Source organism: Bipolaris victoriae, assembly GCF_000527765.1.
Source record: "Bipolaris victoriae FI3 unplaced genomic scaffold scaffold_109, whole genome shotgun sequence".
In the NCBI taxonomy this organism is placed as follows: Eukaryota; Fungi; Ascomycota; class Dothideomycetes; order Pleosporales; family Pleosporaceae; genus Bipolaris; species Bipolaris victoriae.
In genome coordinates this window covers 37,712-60,824 of record NW_014575283.1, presented here as the reverse complement: position 1 = coordinate 60,824, position 23,113 = coordinate 37,712, and the positions used below count along the sequence as shown (strand labels likewise).

Below are 23,113 nucleotides of genomic sequence, written 5' to 3'. Positions count from 1 at the left end.
CGTATCTTCCTAGCACCTAGCTCTTCCGTCCCTTGCAGCCTCTTTCTCCGCATTTGATAACGGATGGCGGGTCTGGGATCCAATTTTTTTGCTGTGTTACTGACAGTGCGCAGCCGCATGGTTCACTCCCCGCACACGACTTTCCCAGCGATGCAAGGTCCGAGGAAAGGTCAAGATATCGGAAAGATTACTATTAGCCTGTGTTTGATTCTGAACTGAATGGAGCGGGAGACGCACTGCGCCGTGCCGCACGCACCGGCCACATGGGCTGAGAAGGGTAATGGCAAAAGTACATGCATGTTGGGTTTTGCTGAGTATGACCTCGTTTACTGCTTTACAGACTGTACCGCGCGATTTTTCCGTCGGGAAAGATAAGAGGTTCGTTGGGGCATTGTTCGCGTTCATTTGCGTCTGCAACGCCACCCTTTTGACGGACATGCATGATCAGGTCGAGGTAGGGCTCTGATATCTCCCTGTTGAGGCGAATTATTCGTAGTCGGCCTGTCGCCGGACATGATGTTGCAGTATATGACATGAATTCTTCACGACAAACTTTGATGAACACAATGTAGAAAATGACGGGTAAGGTAGAAGATGTAGCCATGTTGGCAACAGGTGAGCATGCACAGTATCGCAAATATGCGTTGTTATCCCAATGGCACTCAACTTTACAAACATGTCCCTCTTGCCTCCCAATTCATTGCGTGACTACAGATGAAACTAAACACAAAGACACAAGACATGTTTTCTAATCTGTCCACTCCATACAAACTACATCGAAGCCACGTCCTCATTCCCAACACCAATCCACACCCACGTTCCCCCCCCCCCCCCAAACCACCAAAATAGATACGAAAAACAGCCTAATCCCCTCCTTATCTCATCAGCAACAACAAGAAAGAAAAAAGCGCGCACGGGCAAACCCATCCCGTAAAACCATCTTATCACCTCCCTCCCTTCCCTCTTCCCTAACGCAAAACCCCCCGTGGCGTATCTATACATTCGGACCTTTTCACACCTCCCACCCCAGCCCCAACCCCCCCCCGCCACACCCCTCGCACCCCTTCACCCAAACGGACCGACTCGGCACACACACACACCCCTCCCCCTCTGCGTTTGATACGGACATTGTATATACCGCGTAAGCCAAGGCGAATCCACCGGGGAGAAACCGCCGGGGGAGGTGAAAAGACTCCCCCCCCCCCCATGTTCCGTACTTGACTGTTTACTGTGTAGTCTGCATGTAATGTACGTAAGTTTGCCCCTGTACGTTCGGATGTTATACGCACGCGCAACACACGTGTAGAGGCGTATGGGGGCGTGTTGTTCTGCACTTTCGAGAATGCGGGGGGGAGGGAGCTCGAATGGCTCGCCCTTGTTAGTAGGCTTAATGCTTTGGTCATGGTACGTTGGTGTTGGGTACCCACCTCTCTCCCCCCTCCCCGCCGCGGAACATGCGAATTGCGGGGGAGGGGGTAAATAGTAAAAGAAATGTCTTGGGGATGAGGATATACGCGCTGGTGTGTATGTGTGAGAGAGTGGAGTTAGTAGGCACCGTAGGATGTAAACGAGGAGTGGGAATCTGGGGGATTTCTGTGGGGATACGGGGTGCGATGGCTTTGTTGGGGTGGGGGGTCCGAGGTATGTGAGGTGCTTTTTGCGGCTTTGCGGGGATGGATGGAGAAGAGGGGGTGGGTAAATGCATGGAAGGTGTGGATGGAAGGATGGAAGGGTTGGGGTTAGCGTTGTAGGGTTTGTCCTGGTACAAAAAGGGTTTGTTTGGTTGAGAGGTGTGGTAGTTTGTAGTTTGGGTGGAACTAGTTATAGTATACGTGCAAGGTATTCTAGTTGGTTACTTCCTCTCTTTTACATAACACTTTTTTTCTTTTCTTTTCTTCTATGGAATCCAGAAAAATCACGCTTGGATATATTTTACACTAGCCCGTAGAGCTGTCCCATTGCTTCTTGCATGTCGACGTCGTTTCGTGTGATGAGCGGTCTTGTGTCTGCTATTAATTGTCGGCAGACTTGGTACCCGAAATGTAGTCCCAATGTTATAAGTAGGAGAGGTATCAGGATGCGTCCTAGTATGCGACTCCAAGATATTCCCCCCTTTCCTGACCCGGTGTTACTTTTCTCTGTTGAGCCAGACGAAGCTGCAGTCTCGTCTTTCCTTCCCTCGTCCTTGTCTTCGTCTACATTGCTCTCCAATACCGTCAAGTACGTCAACCTCCCTAGCCACAGATGCCATCCGACGAGCATCACAAATGCAAATGCGATGTTTACCCAAGACAACTGAGCGTACGGTGATTTTGCTCGGCGCCCCAGAATGTCATACATTTCGTCAAAGCCCTGAACGACACGGTGCATGGTAAGAGGGATGATGAGCATCGCTATTGAGAGCCCAGCGATTTCTACGCTGTGCATGCCGAGGCGGCGGAAGAGTGTTGTTTCTCGCTTGTGGAGGTGCCAGTTCCAGAGTAGAGACATCAGGTCATTTACCCGAGGGTGTGTTGTTTTCATTGTAAGGAGCATGACGGTGTGATGCGTAGGATCTAGGAGATTCGGATAGGAATAAGGTGGCTGTAGCAATGGTATTGCAGTTGTACCAGGCTTCCCACAAAAAGAATGGCCCTTTTGTGTCTTGAATGTGCAGTTGCGGTGTGTTGGGTACTTTCCAGGAAAGATGAGCAGCGCTGGACAGTGTTGTCGTGGTTGTTGCCTCCGCGGTTATTGTCTTTCGTCAGGGCGACCCTTCCTGAATCCTTCCTGTCTTCGCAAAAATGCAATAACAAGCTCTTCTCAATCAGCCCATTCCACGGTTGTTTCTCAGTCGACGCGTTTGCTGCTGACTCTTTTCCTTTCCTCACCCCTTTGCGCACGTGAAACCCCCTTTTGAAACGCAAGGAGACTGCTGTTGTTGTTGTAGTGTCGCCCACTGCTAAGCCGACTCTGCTCGTTTTGTTGCAATCCTCTTCCTGACTTTATTGTACTTGGCTCGTCCTCCAAACGCGTCGACAAGAAGATTGTTATCCCTTTTCGTCTCGTCAGCGCTGACTGCCGTGATTCTCACGAGGTGGCGCCAAGCCCCTCCCGTAATGCTCACACCGCCTAACTATTTCGATCTGCTCTCCAGGTTATTTGGTTTCAGCCCCGCAACAGACTCATTCGATTCACGAGCAACGAGGTGATGGAATGAGAGACGTTGGGTTGGAAATAGGAGAAACGAAAAAAACAGGAGCATCAAATCTTAGTCGTCATCGAAGGTTTGCACCCTGATCCGCCGCACCCCGGAGTCTGTAGTTGCCTGACGGTGCCCCGCATTCTCAATGCTGAGCTAGCTGTGTGCCGCGCCGCCACCATCAGCCCTGATTGGTCACAATTGCGTCTAGAAAGACATGTGTGTTGGTGGTGATTAACTGTGGGGATTGAAGGATGAGGTAACGATAGGAGAGGAAGGTGGGCACGTAACAGAAATGTTGATGGTGGCCATGTGGTACATGTCACGGGAGGGGCCGCTCTGGGTAATTTCTCACACGCATGTTTTTGTTCGCCGTGGCGCTATGGATAGGAGAAATTGTAACATGTATGCACTATCATAGCTTTGCTTCTTCTTTGACCGAGTTTTGACAATACTCTGATCCAGGTGTTAGTCTAATCCTCACCTATAAGCTCACGTGCATTCGTGTGACTTCTGGTAGCAGGGATATAAACCCAAGCTGTATATCGCATTGCAATATGGATACTCGGAAATAGCAATAGAAAATGCGATGACTTTGTCAAATCCTATTGATAGCAGCGTTCAAAACATCATGCCCTCTTAGCATAATGCTCTGACATGTGGTTTGTTTGGACCGTCGAGTTTGGCCTATACACCTATAACCTTTCAGGCCTTCCCTTCAACTCAAGGCCAACACCGCCCTGCCTGACGATAATGTGAAGCCTCAACAATCCACAAGCACGCCTCGCTTCGTTTCCCACAAAGTTCAAACGAAACCCGCCGATGTCTAGGAACAACAGAAGGCATAACACCCAGCAATGCCGATAGAAACACCAAGATGTTTTACCGATCGTGTCTCACGATGTGCCGTGCACACCCGACAGTTTCTACACATTAGCATTGTTCTCAAAGCGCGTTTGTATGACTCGCGCCTGTCATTCGCGCCAAACAACATCGTATACTGTAAACATGATCGCACGGAACGAAATCGCATCGCATCGAACAGAATGTGCGCTGCGATTAACCCGATGCCAAGCCGGTGCACACCTACCTTGTGTCACCACGGTATTCTCGGTAGATTCTTCGACTGCTGAAACAGGGAAACAAGACGCTACTTGCAAGGCGCCAAATGTGCCGGATCAGGGTATTCCGAAGGCAGAGAATGTCTCAGTGGGGATTGGGTTTGATTCTGGAGTACTATCTTCGAGATCTTCGGGATGGTACGATGAACTCGCTGTCCCCTTCATCTTCTACGTCGTCTTCTGACAAGTCTTCGTCGTCATACTCGTTCTCATTGTCTACTTCCGGTTCAGCTGTAGGAGGTATATGTCTTGACCTCAACGTGCGGCCAGTTGAAGCGGTTTCGGCCTCGAATTTCTTAACCTTGGCTCTTACTCGGCCTTGCCTGCCTCTGCCTTCAAAGTCCAGAGTCCACGACAGTTCGAGTCCCTGTTTTTTGGTACCGGCATTGTCAATGATCCAGTTGTACGGCGCCTTTAGGACGATTTTGCACTCGATAGTGAAGAAGCCCCAACCTTGTGCTTCGAACTCGTACGGTGCGGTTCGGAGGACACGATGGCTGGGCCGAAATGTCGGATGCTGTGATATGTTAGCCTTCTCGTGGAAAGTAGTATATCAACCAATAACTATAGCACTGCACATGTGTAGATGAGCCGTATGCAATTCCAAATTCCGTGCATCCTAGTCTCTGTATTGAATGGCTTTCGCATCCTGCTGCTTGACCAAGAGACAACTTGAACTTGCAAAACTGACCAGATAAAGATGCACTTCCTTGATAAGTTCCGGCCTTGACGTGCGCACAAAAAATGTCCAAAGATGTTCATTCGCACTCCCAGGGTTCCTAATCAACCTATGCTTGTTTCCGATAAGAATCATGACACCCTCGACACCATCTTGTCCAATACGAGAGCCCCTGTCAACCTCCTCTTCCACGCGTCTTTCCGCATAAGTCACGGGATACTTGGCCTCTAACTGTCTTGCCAGAGGCTTGTCCGGAGACGCTGTTGTATGTGTCCTGCACATAGGACAGTTGGCCTCAAGGTCATAGCTGGGATCATAGTTGGGATTAAAGTCTGCGGGGTGCACATCCAGGCTTGAATGCTCGATTTGGTTGGTAGAGGATGCGTCAGCCCATTGTGCCATACACGATGCGCACAGCAGATGGTTGCATTGGGTCCTCACGGGAGTGAAGAGGAGAAACTGGCAGATCTGACAGATGTGAGCAAATCTTTGTTCAAATTTTTCTGCTGCACATGTAGCTCACAGGGCAGAGATGGTCGTGCGCGACATCTTCTGGTGGAGCTGTGAGCGTTGTCTGAGCCATGGCCGCGTGAGAGTGAGAGAGAAGGAAAAAGAAGAGTAGACCAATGCATAACTAAAAGTCAATGCCTCTTAAATAAGGCCTACTTCGTAGCCGTGGCATGGCTGCTACTAGGTGTGGTGTTAAGGTGGGTGCCATGCTCCTCATTGGCTGGTGTGCTCCAGGCACCAGTCTCGCTGCACACGCCATTGCGAGGCGGGGACGGTTTTCACGTGACGGCGCGTCACTAAGAACGTAATTTTGACCACATGGCAGTCCCATTAGCAATTGAAGATATATAAATACATTGGACTCCCATATGCATGCGTGCGTGCTTTCATCTGTATCCATTGTCGTGGCCCCAGGGCATATCATCTGGTCGCAGTCCCATGGCTTCTTTCCGTTGCAATTGCCTTTGCAGCTCTGCCTCCCGTTTAACCTCTTCCAGATATCGCAACCTCTCCCTCCGGGCCTTCTCCTTGAGTTCGCCAAATGGATCGAATCGATCACTCTCTGGGTTTTTGAATGGGTTTTCCCTCCAGCTACCTCGATCGGTAAGCGTTGTGCTCCTCGGCCTGTCGTGAAGCATGTCATATGCCTTGTTACGCTGAGGATCGGCAAAAGGGTTGGGTGTTGGAGGCTCCATGCGCGAGCGGCTACGGTCTGTGGATACCGTTTCTGGACGCGAATATTCACCTGGACCAAACAGAGTGTTACTGCGATCTGTGGAGCGGGTCAAATGGCCCTCTCCTCCGCCGTTACTGGCCCCCTGTAGACGCGCGAAGATCGAGGATGCAGTGCCTGTGTGTGCGCCTTCAGGGGCCTGCAGAGCCTGTGCCATGGATGAATTGAAAGAATCGCCTTGCATGGACACATGGCGGGTATATTGCTTGCTTTTGCGGCGCTTGATGAAGACGATGGCGGCGACGAGAAGTGCCAGGGCACCTGTTTGGTTGTTAGAAATAATCGATTATAAGATAAAAAGTATAGCAGTGACTGACCAAGCACACCCAGGACGATTGCTGCTACCATGGCTTGTTTTGTCATAATGGGTGTCTGTTCTTCTGGCAACCTTTCTGCAGCGCCGGTTTCACCTGTCATTTCCATTTCCGCAGTTGATAGAGGCGGAGGTGGAGGTGGAGGAAGAGATACGGAAGCTGTAGGCGAGGCTTCCTTCTGTCTGTCGCTTCGTATCCTGTCTCCGGGGGGAGGTGTTGTTGTGGAAGGAAGAGCCATAGTTTCTAGTGTGGTCCCGGTGATCCATGATTGAGTTGCGCTCCATGATAGAGCTGCTTCTGTGGTGACTTGTAAAGCGGGCACATCTGTCGTGGTGCTCGATATAGAGGGTGGCATGGTCGGATCAGGACCGAGAGTTTGGACGGGTCGGGATGGTGCACCGGATTCCATCGGCGAGGGTGGCTCTTCATCATCGTCGGATTCTGAATCTTCACTTGAGGATGAGCCGCCGCCAACTGTTGAAGGACTGCTGAATGGCGAGTCTGGGCTCTCTGGTCCTTCGTCCTCCTCTTTCTCGCCCTCGGGAAGGGGCATAGTAGTCACAGCACCATCTTGACGTCGTGAGTACCTGGGAAAGATGGAGACTGGCGACGGCCGCCTCAGCTGATAGCGAGCCATGATAAAAGTAATAAACAAGTATTAGATAATGTTAGACACACGCCAAGGGGCCAATAGTGCAGAGATATCAAGAAAATAAAGCAAAGAAAAGGAGTGTCTCCAGGACTATGAACCGAAAAGAGTGTATCCGTTCAACGGAGATAGTGAAAAGAACGCCTGATTTCCTCAGTGACAACGTCAATCCACATCAATCAAGGTGAGGAGAGAAAGAGTAAAGCGACGGAACATGGAGACGCCAATGCTTTGAATGCAGCATGACGGCTTGGGGGCCGCATGTCAGGGTCACTAGCCTCAGTCGCAAAACGTCTCCAGAGTGGATCCGCTCGGCACTGTCTTCATCCCCAACGCTTCCCTGGGAAATAGCATAGAAACGGCACTTCTCTCATTGGGCTACCTGAGGTGTCCTCGAAACTAAGGCTCAATCACGTCCAATCGCGGCAACGGCGATCAGCAGCAAAATGCAAGAAATTGTCTAGCTGAGCCATGCTAAGAGATGCACCGACTGGGGCATGAGGCTTAATGGAGTTCCGTGGTTGGGCACGGGGAATACATGAGACGTCTTGGCGGTTTGACAGTGCAAAGATGTAGCGTCTTGTGCTTCAGCACCCTTATACCGCGCGGCGCCATAACATGGGTTGTCTGAGCGATGTGGCTGCCACAGTGAAGAAGAAATGACGAACAAAGCTGACAGTCCTGTTCGCAGGGTGCATAACCATAGTAGTAACGCCTCATGGTTCAGGCTAGTGGAAGATCTGTAGCACCACCGCCGCCAAAGCCACACCTATGCGAAAGCCACATTTGGTCCTTTGTGTTTATGTTGCTGATTTGGATTTCACAGTGGTTCTGAACTCTAGTTGACACAGCCAGGGCGCTGCATGTGGAATCAATATGCAGCTGTCATCTAGACCGTTTGTGAAGGCTGTCAAGCTGGGACGAGGGTGGAGAAAAGGAGCCGCCATCGCGAACGGACAGATGTGGCGCGGAGACCCCGGAAAATTGTGGAGCCTAGCGTGATTATGCTGCGGGCCATCGAGTTGCCGCATCAACAACGCTCCACCATCCAAGCCAACATCTCTAATAGTACATGCAGCACTGTCGCGTGCAGCCTTGCTGTTGACCGCATTAACCCGATCGTTATGACATTGTGACAGTGTGACAGTGTGACAGTACTTACAGACGAGACGGTAACTAGTATGGACTCTAGCTTACCGCAAGGTGCCACCAGCAACGCTTGACCAAATTCCGCTATAGGGCGGGCGAACGCAAGGTATATCATCCATTACATTCTGCTTGAATTTTTAATTAAACTTGCCCCAGATCGCAGGATTGAGTTCCATCTGAAATATCGGAAACCAGTTCTAGGCCGGTATGGCTCGATCCATACTCTGACCCAAGCACATCTCATAGTACACTTTTCTCTTCGCGAGCAACTCTTGGTGCGTCCCACTCTCCACAACTTTTCCCTTGGCAAAAACAAAGATTGCATCTGCATCCTTGATCGTACTGAGGCGGTGCGCCACTGCAATGGTTGTACGTCCGCTCTGTGCCTCCTCTAGGGCCGATTGAACCATCCGCTCAGACTCGGTATCGAGTGCGGATGTGGCTTCATCCAGCAGAAGAAGACGTGGTTCGCGTATCAAGGCCCGGGCTATTGCAATTCGTTGGCGTTGTCCTCCAGACAACTGTGTGCCCCTATTGCCACACATGGTTGCGAAGCCGTCCGGCAGGGATGCGACGAAATCATGAATGTTCGATTGTTTGGCTGTTTTCTCAATTTGTGCATCCGTAACATCAGTTTCGATGCCCATGGCGATGTTGTCGCGGATCGAGCCTTGGTATAACACGGGTTCTTGTTGAACCAGCGAAACGTCACGGCGGTATTTGCGGGGACAGAGTTCCGTCAAGGCCTGATTGTCGCAGGTTATCTGCCCGGCGATAGGGTCATAGAACCTTTCAAGAAGAGATATCATGGTCGACTTTCCACAACCGGATGCGCCCACAAACGCGATGAACTGGCCGGGCCGTACGTCGACATCGATGCCTTCGAGAACTTTCGCATGTGGTCGAGACACGTATGCGAACGCAATATCATCCACTTCGATATGGGCCGGACCCTTGCCCTTTTCGTTGTCAAAGGGGGGCTTAGATGGATCTTCTTCCACGGCTGGTGTTAGTCTTCGTAGCCAAAACACGTAGTTCGCCGCGGTCGCCGCCTTGGTCAGACTGGTTGTGTATGAAAAGAATCCTGCAGCTGCCTCTCCGGAAAAGATTACACCAATAAAGACTGTGAAGAATTGAGTGGTTGTGTACTCGCCAGTATTGATCAGGCGACCACCGTACCAAAAACCCTAATGTGTCAATTTCTTTTTGCTTTCAAAGGTAACGGACAAGGTACATACCAAAGCCATTGCAAGAAATGAGATGGATTGCGACAAAGCATACCAGAACATGGTCCATACCAGAGCCTTGATGCTATGCTTTTCAACATGACGCAAACAATCTTCGTATCGCGTGAGAATATGTCGCTCAAGTGCGAGACTGGAAACTGTGCGAATAGCGGAGACGGCTTCAGCAGCGAGCGCAGCACTGCCAGCAAAACGCTTTCCAGTAAGCTCCTCTAATTTAAACTCAAGTCGAATCCTAAGGTAGCCAGAAAATACAATTGCTGGTAGAGCTGAGTGCATGCAAAGTCAGTACAGTCTGTTGATTGGGTTCAATGTACTCACCTCCAAAGACCACAACAAGGCCCAGCTTCCACCCGACAGCAATTGCAAGAATGGAGCTGGAAATAACATTAACGATGTTGATACATATCAGCATCAGGTTAAAGCCCATGAGGTCGCGCAAGTGGTCGGGATATCCTGAGAGCTTTGAAACGAGCGCGCCGCTAGCGTTGTTCTGGTCGTCAAAAAAGGCCATGTCTTGCTTGAGCACCAGATCGAATATCTCGCATCGGAACTTCCTTCCCACCACTTGAGCTACAATATTGCTCGTCCACCCGATAATGCAATACACGGCCAGATTACCAAGCGCAACGACAAAAAACATGAGAGAATAGAAGTCGCCCTCGTCTACAGCTTCTTCGGGGGGCAACTGAAACGCTCCGACGACACGTGAGAATAGTATGGCTTGAGCAGGGAACGTCGCTCCTCCACATACACCAGCTATCGTCAATAGGACGAAGCATTTCCAGACATCGCCCACTTCTTTGAGAACCAGCCATATACACGTGACAAGGTTGTAGTTGATGCCATCTTTGGTCGGTTGCTCGACATCATCATGGTTCATGGCGGAGACCTGTGTCTGAGTCCGTTCGAGATCAACCTTCTCTACAGCAAAGTCTTGATCCACGTGCTCTTCGCTGTCGGTCTGGCCAAGGTCCTGGGCTTGGACAAGACGTGCGTATGCTCCATCTTGCGCGAGGAGCTCTTCATGTGAGCCTTGCTCCACGACAGCGCCGCTAGACATGACGATAATGTTGTCTGCATTGCGGATTGTAGAGAGCTTGTGCGCTATGACGATGGTGGTGCGACCTTGAGAGACACGTTCTAGGGCCTGCTGCACAATCTTTTCAGCCTTCGGGTCTAAGGCGCTGGTTGCCTCATCTAGCAGTAGGACGGTTGGCTCTGAAACGATGCTGCGTGCGATCGCTATACGTTGCTTCTGACCGCCCGAAAGATTCGCAGCACGCTCGCCAAGCTGCGTATCGTAGCCCTACATGTTGTCAGCACTGCTAGTCCATGGATGGTACGCAAATCTGGGGAGCCTACCTTTGGCAGTCTCTTGATAAACTCCTCGGCATAAGTATCTTTACAGGCCTTTTCAACCAGCTTTCGTTGCTCGTCCTGAGGTAGATTGGCCTTTTCGGTACCAACAAGGCCGAATGCGACGTTCTCATATATGGTCCCAGAGAAAAGAACCGGCTCTTGCTGAACGAGACGGATGTTTGTCCGTAACCACCTGAGATTCAACTCTCTGATATCCGTATCATCGAGGTAGATCATACCGCTAGCTTGGTCGTACCAACGTTCAATCAAGCCGACAATGGTGGATTTGCCGCTGCCTGAAGCTCCAACCAGTGCTGTCGTTTTACCCGCAGGTGCCGATACAGTCAATTTCTTCAGTACCGTGATTTCGGGCCTTGCTGGGTACGCAAAGCTGACGTCCTTGATCTCAATGACGCCATTGCATACATCGGGTATTTTGCCCTCTCCACTCAGAGGATCTATCGGAGACTTTCGATCAATGGTCTTGAATAGCTCATCCGCAGAAGACGATGCCTTTGCCAAAGCCATAATTTGAGGAGCAATTGTTGTCATTGCAGTCGCTGCAACTATCACGGCTAAGATGACGGTAAATACGTCACCTATGTGCAAGTAAGCAAGTGTTGTTATTTGACGGAAGAAAACAAGTGTGAGAAACCAACTTACCGCTTTCTGTGATCTCTCCTCGAGCAAACATTCGGATACCTTGCCAGAAAGCCAATCCATAGCCACAGTAGATACAGAAGAACTCAGTGGAAAACATGACCGCATAAACGGGAGATTTCTTCATCCCAAGATTCATTGCGTCGCCAAGCATGCTGTCGTATTTGCGCGACAACAACGGGTGGAGCCAAAAAGCATGGACAGTGCGTATCGTTGAGAACACTTCTTCTGCCAATTGCCCAGCTTTTGATTGTATTGATAGCAACTGGTTCTCATTCTTGGTGTCAATACCCACGCAGGCACTAATGACGACTATAATCGTTGGAACGATACTGATTGTGATCAGGGTGAGCTTCCACTGTACGACAAAGGCGACAATGAAAGCTGTCACAAAGGTCGATACGCCCTGGATTATGAGCGAAAGTTTCTCGGAAATACCGTTGTTGACATTGTTTCCATTGCTGGTGGCTTGCGTTGTGACCGAGGCGGCCTCATCTGAATCAAAGTAGGCGATATTTTGGCGAATGACGTGTTTGAGGAAGTCTATGCGCACAGCCTTTGTGGTACGTATTGCGGCTATTGATATAAAAGTCTGGCAAGATTAGCATCAAGATATTGAATCGCTGGTGGACTCTGCATACCGAGTGGATATAGACGAGACTGAATTTTGCAATGAAGAGATATACAAAGTACAGCGTGAACTTGTTCACTTCAGAACGATATTGAGCTGGTGTGATAGTGCCAGTGGCAAACCCAGTGAACGTGGACACGAATCTGGAATGTCAGTGAAGTCCTCGGCGTTGTTTTTGTATACAAAGACTCACTTTCCGAAGACTAGGTCCCTGAAGAGAAAATTAGTGTTTATGTGAACCAAGCAGTACGGACTCGCCTACATGAGTGGTAGTAGTGTTCCAGCGGCAATGGCAGCGACGGCCGCAATGACGTTCAGAATCCAACTGGTGCGATCCGCATACCGGAAGATGCGCTGGAACAAGGTCAATCCTAGATGCAATTCAGGTGTCGCCCGTGTTTGGACTTACGACATAGCCACCCATACCGCCATCGGCCTTCTTCGGCGCAACATCGCTTTTGCCGTCAGAAGCTGCGTCTCTTTTGGCATCATCAGTTGTTTGCGCGTCAGATTTGAGTGGCGGGGCTTGATGCCCCTCTGGCGACATATTTGAAATAAGAGTTGATGTAGTTCATCGTGAGCAGGCAGCAGCGGAAATCTAACGCCTTTTTATCGCGATCGGCCAAGACTACTCCTATAATTTTTACGTTACGTAGGGCTGTTCTAAGTGGCTAGGTAGTCTCCAAGATGAGCTGAATCGCGCTAGGGGTTGACTGCGCTCTTTGCGAACAAGGATACTCGGATGCAAACTGCCCGTAATACTAAAACAGGGTAACTAAGATTAATGATATAAAAGTATTCGCTGGCATTGTAAGATAACACGATCTAGTACTATATCAAGCAAATGGGAATCTACATATGAAATGTAGTACTCTTGTAGGCATGGACAACTCGTACGTGGTGGTATAGGCGGCTTATGTGAGCAATGGTATTGTCTTGACAGGGTTAGTTTTTATTCCAGTATTGTTGATTACTTACGGGCATGCACGCTAATAACAGGCGGAGTCTTGGCATAGTCACGTGGCATCCACACTTTCCTTCGTTATTCATCTGATGTATTTAGGAACGCAACACAAATATATGGGGCTGCATTGAAAGGAGAAACTTGATTTTTAAAGAAAACTCGATTGATGTCTTGAGAATATGTGATTTCCGCCGATAGTAATGACATCGTTGATGACTACCCCCCGTTGTCGGCGCCCGAGGACTCCGTTGCCCGAACTCTCGACATTACTACACCCACTCTCGCACTCCACGCGTTGCCACACTGCGGCCTAAACCGACCCGTAACCGACGCTATGGAAGACGACGACATGGATGAGTCGCCCGATCGGGGCATGTCTAAGCGCGCAGTAAGTCGAGACAGCCCCAGTGCTTGGCCTGTGGCTGCATAGAGTGATCCAGCCACTAACAATTCCTAAACAGTGCGATAGCTGTCGCACGCGTAAGATACGCTGTGACCGTGCCGTACCTTGCTCTAACTGCAAGGCAAGCAAACTAGGTAAGAGATCTTGCGTCTATGACATACATAATGGGCTATTGCTTATTGGAAGCAGCTTGCAAAACGACTGCTCCCCAACAGAAAGCTCAACGCCAAAGAGTCCACATTTCTGAGCAATAGTACGTATTTCAGATGTTAAATTGTTACCACCACTGGCATATGCACACCTTAAAATACGTTTCTATCACGCCGAGACACGCCTAGCTATACGCCGTTTCGGGGCATATCGATAGCAGGCAAATACCCCGAGCATAATTCACACATTGGTGCCGAGATTTGGATGATGACAAGAGCCCTTAATGCTGACATCTCCTAGTGAAAGGAAGATTGACCGAATAGAAGATCGATTAGCAGGAATCGAGAATGTTCTTGCTAACCTTTCGTCAAAACTCGGCAATATGGATCTTGCTAAAGACAGCCCCGAAACAGGCAGTCAGTCACGTTCGAGTCGAGTAGGAAGAAGTCCAGGTAGTGGCTTACAGGAAGCCCCTACACCGGCGCCATTCGAGGGCGAAAGCTCAATCAGCATTCAATCCGTCTATGCTCGTGAGATGCTAGCTCAGGTAATTGACAGCACGCCGTCAATTGGCCAGAATGAAGAAGTCAAGATGGCACTTACTGCTCTTTCCGAGATGGTATCGCAACCAAGCCAGACTATGGCTCCAAGCAACCGATTGATCAATCGCTCCCTTGCCGAAGTGGATCCCACTAGACTTGAGCAGCCTCCATGGGTGGAGGTCTGCAATGCGTTGGACACAGCTATGAGTTGAGTTTAAGCCTACCTTGAATTTTGAATGTTACTGATTCTACTAGAGTATTCAACAATGACATTTGCCGTGATCTTTCCGTTCCTCAAGATGCCAAACCTGAGGGAAATTTTCGATGACGCGTACCACAACCCTGGCACCTGTAGCGCTGCTCGACGCGTGCTTACCTATGGCATTTTGGAGAACATATTTTACGAATTCCAGGCATTTCCTCTAGCAGGCATGGACATCAGCCAGTACGCAACATATGCGGCCATATGTAAGCGACAAACAGAGGTGGCCCTAAGCCAGCTCGACCTATTCATACCGGCAAGTTATGAAAATATTATGGCCTTGGTCCTTGGAGCAGCGCAAGCAATCGAAATGTGTAAGCCTTCTCTCTGCTGGATCCTGATATCTTGTGCAGCAGGCTTGTGCACAAGTTTGGGATATCACCGTATCAATACCATGGCTCACGACACACTTGAAGAAAAAGAGTCGAAGATCTACATTTTCTGGATGATATACATGTTTGACAAGACACTCTCGCTACGGTTGGGCAAGTCAAGTGTCCTTCAGGATTGGGATATCGCTTTGCCTTTCGTCCATGAGAGTGATCCTAATGATCCACCTGCCCAACGGACTCGTATGCTATCCTACTGGGTCAAGGTCGCTAGGGTACAGGGCTTGACATATGAAAAGCTATTCTGCCCAGCCTCCTTCCTGCAGTCCACAGAGGAGCGAACGGCAGTCGCAACGGACCTGATCAATGCCATGAACCAAGCGTGGGTCGAGCGTGACGACGTCAAAGCCGTTAATCGAGCAAACTTTGGAAAAAATATGAACAATGTTGCGCAACGACCGACCGGAGTGGGTCACAGCCCAAACAAGACTCCACTCCCATCCCAGTTGAAGCGGTACATATCTCAACCGCTCAATAAGGAGTCTGATGTCAACGAGTACATCCAAGGTATGTGACGAGGAATATTCAGGTACAGTTAGTTAGACTAACCATGGAAGGTGCACTTGATCGTGTTGAGGACATTTTGTTCTACTCTGACGTAGTTTCACATTACTCGACGTGTGCGCTCATACAGCGCTCAGTCAGTCCGGGAAACATGACCTTCAATCAAGATTGCTTGCAGTCATCCCGATCAGCTCTCGACGCTCACAAAAGGGCCTCCATACAGTTCAACAAGAAGGGCCAGGAGGAACTGTGGTCGGGATACGTGCACTGGTCCATCCTCCAGGCGCCGTTTACACCGTACGCTGCTTTTATGACCGCTTTATTGTCTCAGCTAATCAATATAGGTTCATTGTCATTTTCTGTAACGCCATTCAAAAGGCGGATACATCCGATGTTAGCGCCGACCTCCAATCTCTCTCAGAGTTTGTCACGAGCCTCGAATCTTGTCGTACAATCTCTGAAGGCGCAGACAAGCTCTATAGAATGTGTCATCTCTTCTTGCGAGTGGCAAGACTCTACGTAACGGCCAAGACCCAGGACGCTGCTTTGAGATCGCGCACCGCCGCGCAAAACCATCAGAATTACTACACAGCAAACGGCGCACAACTTGACCTCAATGCCATGTCGCAGTTTGATCCATATTTAAACGCACTTGGTCTACTTCCTGACACAGCATGGTCAGCAGATCAATACAACATGAATCCTGCTGGTCCCGGTGGCATGCAAACTTTCCCGCCGGATCAGCAAATGGGAAATAACTTCAATCCAGGACAAATGAGTCTAGGGTTTGGGCCATCGGGTGGGACTCACAACTCGATGCAGGATTGGTTTTCTGGGTCTATCTATCTTATGAACCTGATGGAGCCGGGTGATGATATGCAGATGCCAGATATGGATTTATGAAAAGTTGATTTAGCGATTAATGAAGGTTATTTTAGAGAAGCTTGAAGTATTTGTGAATGAGGAGGTGATTGCAGGAGGTGTCTTTGGAGTGATACAGCTAACTAATGACCACTATAGCAAACACCCGTTGTCTGACTCTTTCGCAAAAACAAAACCCCCCAATCCATGTATCTTCTCCTTTAACCTCTTACAATTTTTCTTTCAAAACCACTCCGATCACTAAAAGCAAGCATTCACACAATCACGGACATCACCAAATTTCAAGGCAAAGTAAAAGTTATCGATCAACAGCTCGATTTCTCTTCTATAAAATATTAAACTCGCTCCATCCGCATTCCAACCTTCGCAAAAAAAAAAAGGATAAAACTATCCTGTAAAAAAAACTTCCAAAAGATAAAACCCACAAGTCAAAAACACACTGTCCAATCAATGGAACTGAGATCTGTCAACCTCGATTAGAGTTTAAAAAAAAAGAAAGCCCCAGGCTTGAGTCAAGTCTGCAAGTAATATGTGCCCGCTGATTTTTTGTATACACAAAAAAAGGGAGGTGAACAGTGGAAATCCGGTCTCCAAGGGGTGGAAGTTGTCCAGGATTGAGGAAAAAAAAGGGGGAACTCTAAGCGGCGGCGGCGGCAGCAGCGGGAGCAGCAGCGGCAGGAGCAGCAGCGGCGGCTGCGGCTTTACCCTTACCCTTGCCCTTTCCCTTGCCCTTTCCCTTGCCCTTTCCCTTCTTGGGTTCAGGGGCGCGAGCTACAATGTCCTCGAGCTCAGACTCGACATCGCGGGCCTCAAGGTCTTCATCGGACTCGGATTCGACGTCGCGGGCGTTCTTCTTTCCCTTGCCCTTGGCCTTTCCCTTGCCGCCCTGGTGGTGGGGAGAGCGGGCCTCAATGTCCTCGAGCTCAGATTCGACGTCGCGAGCGTTCTTCTTTCCCTTGCCCTTGGCTTTGCCCTTGCCGCCTTGGTGGTGGGGTTCAGGAGAGGCGTCACGGGCTTCGAGATCTTCGTCCTCAGACTCAACATCGCGGGCGTTCTTCTTGCCCTTGCCCTTAGCCTTTCCCTTGCCACCCTGGTGGTGGGGGGAGCGGGTTTCGAGGTCTTCGTCGTCGGATTCAACATCGCGGGCGTTCTTCTTGCCCTTGCCCTTAGCCTTTCCCTTGCCACCCTGGTGGTGGGGAGAGCGGGCTTCGAGGTCTTCATGGTCGTGGTCCTCGGAGTCGACGTCGCGAGCGTTCTTCTTGCCCTTGCCCTTTGCCTTGCCCTTGCCACCCTGGTGGTGGGGAGAGCGGGTTTCGAGGTCTTCGTCGTCGGATTCAACATCGCGGGCGTTCTTCTTGCCCTTGCCCTTAGCCTTTCCCTTGCCACCCTGGTGGTGGGGAGAGCGGGCTTCGAGGTCTTCATGGTCGTGGTCCTCGGAGTCGACGTCGCGAGCGTTCTTCTTGCCCTTGCCCTTGGCTTTGCCCTTACCGCCCTGGTGGTGAGGGTCGCGGGCTACAATGTCCTCGAGCTCGGAGTCGACATCGCGGGCGTTCTTCTTGCCCTTGCCCTTAGCTTTGCCCTTGCCACCCTGGTGGTGGGGCTCAGGGTCGCGGGTCTCGACCTGAGCGTATTCTTGACGGGCGTTCTTCTTGCCCTTACCCTTACCCTTGCCACCCTGGTGGTGGGGGTCGCGGGCTACGATGTCTTCGAGCTCAGACTCGACATCACGGGCGTTCTTCTTTCCCTTGCCCTTGGCTTTGCCCTTGCCACCCTGGTGATGGCGGGCTTCAAGGTCACGAGCTGAGAGAGCAGCTACAAGGTTGGATGCTTGAACGGCTTCATTTTCCTGTGGAATTGTTAGTCAGTGTTGCAGTGCACAAAGGATCACTACCACATACTGGCATGCGTGCCTTGACGGCATTGTCAACGACTTGTCGGTTTGGTACAACGTAAGCTGAGGCAGTGGCACCGAGGGCCAAAAGAGTGATAGTGGAAAATCTCATATTGAAAAGGATAGAAAGTTGTCTGTGTCTGACTGTGTTTGGAAGAGAAATTGAATGAAAGGATCTGCCTGCAGAGACGAAGAGAATGTGTCGAAATGGAGCAAGTGATGAGAAGGAATGAGCACGTTCAACGTTGATGCTCTTTTTTCTCGGCAAGGTGGGGATGGTTTTATACAAGAAAGCCCACGATGGATTTGCTGGATAGACAGGCTTTGACAGACGTACATGTGCGGGTCCGGGCCATGAGACAGCCCTGCATTGCTTGACGGACAGAAGCGGACAGGCCGGTGGTGGCTCCGCCAATCTACAGTTCATCAAGACGACATGGTAGTATGCAGGCCAGGTAGCGGGTAGTCAAACATGGCGACTCGTGACAGGTTGTCCTGTCCACCACTGACGCCATTGACAAGTGGATCAAGCATTGCCAAAGCTTAGCTGGCATACCAAGGACACCAGACGATTGGAACCGAATTCATGCTAGATTGATAGTACGATCTAGCCTATTTCCAACCTTTCAAGGTTGAGAGCCAATCACGGTCGTTTCGATACTTCGGCGTGACAGGTTCTAGGGCCAACGGGGGTGGAGGCCAGACTCATGCCATGTCGCTTCTGTCAATCTAATAGCGGCAGCGCGTGCGACGCTCTGCGGCATTTTGCCCCCAACCGGATTATTCGGCGAGGCTGTGTAGTGGTGAGGGTGGGAGGAAGGTGGTAGGCCACGCGAGAATACCAGCACTGCGGTTGTTCCAAGTGCGTGTCAAAGTCGAACGGGCAAGCACATGTTTTACCTAGCGGCGCCAAGTCTGAAACGCTGGTGTGGTTATGAACATTCACTCTTGGCTAAGCGACTGTATGGAACACCGAGACACGGCTTAGCCAACCAAGAGGCTGAGACGCCTCCGCTTTGCTTGTCTCACAATGCTTGGAAAAAGCTTGATTGCTGTTTTACCATGCGCCTAAAAGCTTAGCATACGGTTTGACAATGCGCTCGACGCGGCGTGCAAGGCTATTGTTGCCTGCTCCAGAAGACGGCGTCTGGTAGGCTATCTTGCACCAACAGACGGAACAAGACGGCGGAGTTGTTCCATGTCCTCCGCGTTTTACAGATCTAACTAGTGATACATTGAGCATTAGGAGGATTCGTGGCTGAGAATGGCTGTGTAAAGTAGAGTCCCGCCTACTCCCTTTCTTTTCGCCAACACACGTCACACTTGATTTTGTCCTTTGTCACACTGCTGAGCAGGTACTTTCCTTCTATCGCAGGTCGATTAATTTTATTTGTGGCATTTTTTTGTTATTTCTGTCTGATTCGTTACTTTCACTATCTACTCCAAACTATATTCACCATGGAAAAATACGCAGACAACCACTCGCAAGATGCTGACTCTGAAAGCGCAACTCTCATAGCCTCGGAGTCTCTCCGTGACGAGACATCACAACGGCGCCAAAACTTTGTGTGGCTCACACTTCTCAACCTCTTCATCTTTGTCATATCCATGCTCTCCATGGTATGCACTGTGATGACGCAACGGGATCCCTCCGGCAATACAGCCGCCCAACTCATGGACCAATTCGGTATTTTCTGTATGACAACACCCGAATTTCCGAACTACTCAGCCTAGTATCAAAGTAACTAACATGCCTCCCAAGCACCGTTAATGCACCAAGTCGAATATACCCACACTCAATTCTCCTTTGCCTCCCCCCTGAACTCCTCAAAATACGTCGGCACAACCGACGAAGTCGACGACGCATGGATGGACATTGCATTCCGTAAGTCCCCATCCCCCCTGCAACCAAAACCCCCCAATCCAATCTAACATCGCAACCAGTCCCCGACCAAATGGTCTCCAAATCCGACTTCCCCAGACTAAACAAGCCCACCGACGCCGCCCAAGTCACCGACCCCAAAACCGGCGAAACAGGATACCGCGTCGGCCTAGAAGTCTTCCACCAACTCCACTGCCTAAATCTACTCCGCATGGCCACCTACCCCGAGCACTACACCAAAGTCTCCTGGAGCGACACCAACGACGACGCCGCCAAGGTCCGTGGACATCTAGGTACGTAAATCCCTTCCCCCCCCCTTGCCGAACTTACCCCGTATGCGACAAAAGCGTTGCTAATACGAAAACAAATATAGATCACTGCATAGAAATCCTCCGTGTAAACCTCATGTGTCTCTCCGACGTCAACGTCTTCACATTCCATCCCAAAGAAGGCCTCGAGGGACACTGGCCTGACTACAATACTAACCATGTGTGTCGGAATTTCGACGCGATTAAGGAGTATGCGCGTGAGCATGGGATGCCGCAGGCGGATGTTTGAGATGAGCATGTGTACGAGTTTTTTTGAGGAAAGAAAGGGAAGGGGGGTTTGAGCGTTATTGGTGAAATATGCAGATTGGGTTAAGGAATAATGTAGATATAATATGTATAATATCTTTTCTGAATGTTGGATGAGCATGGTGTTATGTGGATGTGACTGCGTCGATGGGGGGGGGGGGGGGGGGGGCTTAATCTGTGATCTGAAACGGTCAACATAAAGTTTCGATGCATGCAAGTCAGACGGATGATCGATACACACAGACAACCATGCAGCATTCATCTTTTTATATTGTTACACATTGCGGCTCATCGTATTGAATCCTCATGATGTCACATATGATACATGGGCGCTGCTATTGAGCGCAAACATCTGTCCCCGTAGCGACATATCGTGGGCCAGGTCATCCTCAAACTTGTTACAGCAGAGTTATCTCTGGATAATTTTCCTCCGCAACCCTCCTACTCCACCCCCCCCCAATTGACCAAAGTTCGTGAAAAGCGAGGAGTATACCTGTCCAGCGATGCAATGCATGTCCAAAGAAAAAAAAATTTCCCTTCAACTCCCAGGAGCGTAGACCATGGCCTGAAATCTTACACAATAACCTCACCGCAATCGACATAGTTTGGTCGCCATTTGCTGGTGTCGAGTTCGCCCTCTGTGCTGCTAGGTACTGTCACCTCGACGGGCTTGTACAGATACCACGCCTTCAATGCTGCTGCCGCTGCTCTTGTCCTTGCCTCGTTCAATGAGCTGCCTGCTCCCTCACCTAGCTTGTCCTTGCCACTGTATACACCTACAACAAACACCGGGTGCCTACTTAGACGACCAGTCTCGGAAATGAGTCGGGCAATTGGCGGCTCAAAGCCCTCTCGTGCGCACAGTGTTGAGAGATCCCGGGTGGGTGTGCGGAAATCGAATAGCGTGCTAATGTCAAGATGCCTGCTAAGGAAATGGTCGCGGAAAAAGCGCTTAACAAGAGGCGTGCCGAGGTGTTGGTGTAGTGCGCCAAAGAGGGCTCGGACAAATGACTGTGCTGCATCTTCCATGGGCACTCCTGTGTTTTGCAGGGAATGTGGGCTTGGTGCAGCACTATCCGAGCCAAATTCATCCGTCTTCATAATTTTGTGTGTTGTCGTGACGTTCCAGCTCCAGGGTGCTTGCCGCCTCAGAGCAGCTGGGATATCGTCGCCCGATCGTATCCGCTTGAATTGTAGCAAACCAGGGTCCACCTCACCACCGGGCTCGGCTGCGGCTTCAATACCCCATTCACGTGCAACGGTGGCTAGTGCTTTGGGACCAATGTATGCTTCTACTGCAGCAAAAACAACAGCCATTGGAAGCCGTGGGTAGTTGCATAGAATCCACTCGGAAGTATAGTAACCAAGCAAGTGGCGTCCGAGTATCGACAGTGAGGCATTGTTGAAGGCAGGATTAGGATCTGCCGAAGGATGTACAAGGGTTCGTGCGAGAGCCTGGAGGGGAAAGCGGGGAGGTAGTGATAGTCGACTTCGGAGGGCGTGGAGTTTTATCGAGTGCTCGGCGGCATGTGGGTGTGGGGAGGGAAGGCTCTCAAGTGGGAGAGGCTGCGAGCCTGCGGGCCGCGACTTTGATGCTGAAGAAGCAGGGGAATTCGCTGCTATTTCGATTTCCAGGTCGCCATCGTGTGGTATGGCAACGGTAGTTTGGAAGCGGGCGTGTGTGCGGTTGCTATGTGGTGCAATGCCTCTTTGAGCATTCTTCGCCGCGGCATATGGGCACGAGGGTCGGCGGGGGATTGGTTGGGCCAGCAATTGCGAGGCACATCTTGATATGGGTATGCGCTTCATGGGGAAACGGCGCAGAATCAGCGGACAGAGGGTGGGAGCAAGGCGGAGTCGGCGGCAGCAGCAATTGGTCGCTCGTGTCGTCTTCTTGTCGGACGATGATGGCGATGCCAAAGAATTTCCGCCAAGCCCGCGTACACGAGGCCCGTGCTAGCCCTATGCATGCGACAGCGACCTCATACCAGCTCCGACTCCAGCAACCCCACGAAGTCCCGCACATTCACAACCACAATGGGCGGCGGAGGAAAGATCCCGTACGATATTAGACGGCCCCATTGATTGCTGCTCCGACACTAAGCATTGAGCAGATACCCCAAGCACGTCTGGTCGCCGGCCGGTGGCTGGTACGCCCAACCCGCAAACTGGAAAGCCAACACGGCTGTTGTAGGCCTCGCCCTCGGCAGCATCGTCGGCATGGCCTGGATGCTCAGCGCGAACCGTGAATACCGCGACAAGATGCCCGAACGCCACAGGTTCTTCCCCAGCCGATAGTACGCCTCGCGTCCTCCACCCCGCGCGACACGCCCACCGCTAACCATTGCACAGCTGGAGCAAGCAGATCAGAGAGCACGAGCGGAAACAGGACCAAAGCTTGATTGAGAAGACTTTTGGAAATTAGCGGATGTATCA

The 23,113-nt window shown here is 50.6% G+C and overlaps 9 protein-coding genes across 9 annotated transcripts; 3 read left to right on the top strand and 6 right to left on the bottom strand.

Annotated features, from left to right (window-relative positions):
- Positions 1-1,932: 1,932 nt before the first annotated feature.
- Positions 1,933-2,535, bottom strand: COCVIDRAFT_110326 (hypothetical protein; the record flags this gene model as incomplete). The annotated part of the gene is made up of 1 exon (XM_014696963.1): positions 1,933-2,535. The coding sequence occupies one exon, from the start codon at positions 2,533-2,535 to the stop codon at positions 1,933-1,935; it is 603 nt and encodes a 200-aa protein (XP_014552449.1).
- Positions 2,536-4,417: 1,882 nt separating this feature from the next.
- On the bottom strand, positions 4,418-5,564 carry COCVIDRAFT_110262 (hypothetical protein; the record flags this gene model as incomplete). The annotated part of the gene is made up of 3 exons (XM_014696962.1): positions 4,418-4,819; positions 4,994-5,449; positions 5,505-5,564. The coding sequence occupies 3 exons, from the start codon at positions 5,562-5,564 to the stop codon at positions 4,418-4,420; spliced, it is 918 nt and encodes a 305-aa protein (XP_014552448.1).
- A 313-nt stretch (positions 5,565-5,877) lies between these two features.
- COCVIDRAFT_110298 (hypothetical protein) lies at positions 5,878-7,175 on the bottom strand (the record flags this gene model as incomplete). The annotated part of the gene is made up of 2 exons (XM_014696961.1): positions 5,878-6,485; positions 6,542-7,175. 2 exons carry the CDS (start codon positions 7,173-7,175, stop codon positions 5,878-5,880), a joined length of 1,242 nt encoding a protein of 413 aa, XP_014552447.1.
- A 1,358-nt stretch (positions 7,176-8,533) lies between these two features.
- Positions 8,534-12,780, bottom strand: COCVIDRAFT_110304 (hypothetical protein; the record flags this gene model as incomplete). The annotated part of the gene is made up of 9 exons (XM_014696960.1): positions 8,534-9,523; positions 9,575-9,849; positions 9,902-10,889; positions 10,946-11,541; positions 11,606-12,194; positions 12,244-12,376; positions 12,427-12,444; positions 12,496-12,587; positions 12,643-12,780. The coding sequence occupies 9 exons, from the start codon at positions 12,778-12,780 to the stop codon at positions 8,534-8,536; spliced, it is 3,819 nt and encodes a 1,272-aa protein (XP_014552446.1).
- Positions 12,781-13,531: 751 nt separating this feature from the next.
- Positions 13,532-16,350, top strand: COCVIDRAFT_110316 (hypothetical protein; the record flags this gene model as incomplete). The annotated part of the gene is made up of 6 exons (XM_014696959.1): positions 13,532-13,585; positions 13,816-13,853; positions 14,051-14,499; positions 14,548-15,450; positions 15,501-15,744; positions 15,792-16,350. The coding sequence occupies 6 exons, from the start codon at positions 13,532-13,534 to the stop codon at positions 16,348-16,350; spliced, it is 2,247 nt and encodes a 748-aa protein (XP_014552445.1).
- Positions 16,351-16,966: 616 nt separating this feature from the next.
- Positions 16,967-18,332, bottom strand: COCVIDRAFT_110293 (hypothetical protein; the record flags this gene model as incomplete). The annotated part of the gene is made up of 5 exons (XM_014696958.1): positions 16,967-17,295; positions 17,341-17,785; positions 17,846-17,901; positions 17,968-18,175; positions 18,228-18,332. The coding sequence occupies 5 exons, from the start codon at positions 18,330-18,332 to the stop codon at positions 16,967-16,969; spliced, it is 1,143 nt and encodes a 380-aa protein (XP_014552444.1).
- Positions 18,333-19,678: 1,346 nt separating this feature from the next.
- Positions 19,679-20,660, top strand: COCVIDRAFT_19483 (hypothetical protein; the record flags this gene model as incomplete). Its single annotated transcript, XM_014696938.1, has 4 exons — positions 19,679-19,916; positions 19,983-20,105; positions 20,165-20,395; positions 20,476-20,660. 4 exons carry the CDS (start codon positions 19,679-19,681, stop codon positions 20,658-20,660), a joined length of 777 nt encoding a protein of 258 aa, XP_014552424.1.
- Positions 20,661-21,250: 590 nt separating this feature from the next.
- Positions 21,251-22,486, bottom strand: COCVIDRAFT_110236 (hypothetical protein; the record flags this gene model as incomplete). The annotated part of the gene is made up of 1 exon (XM_014696957.1): positions 21,251-22,486. The coding sequence occupies one exon, from the start codon at positions 22,484-22,486 to the stop codon at positions 21,251-21,253; it is 1,236 nt and encodes a 411-aa protein (XP_014552443.1).
- Positions 22,487-22,714: 228 nt separating this feature from the next.
- COCVIDRAFT_30175 (hypothetical protein) lies at positions 22,715-23,102 on the top strand (the record flags this gene model as incomplete). Its single annotated transcript, XM_014696956.1, has 3 exons — positions 22,715-22,737; positions 22,792-22,974; positions 23,030-23,102. The coding sequence occupies 3 exons, from the start codon at positions 22,715-22,717 to the stop codon at positions 23,100-23,102; spliced, it is 279 nt and encodes a 92-aa protein (XP_014552442.1).
- Between the last annotated feature and the right edge of the window lie 11 nt (positions 23,103-23,113).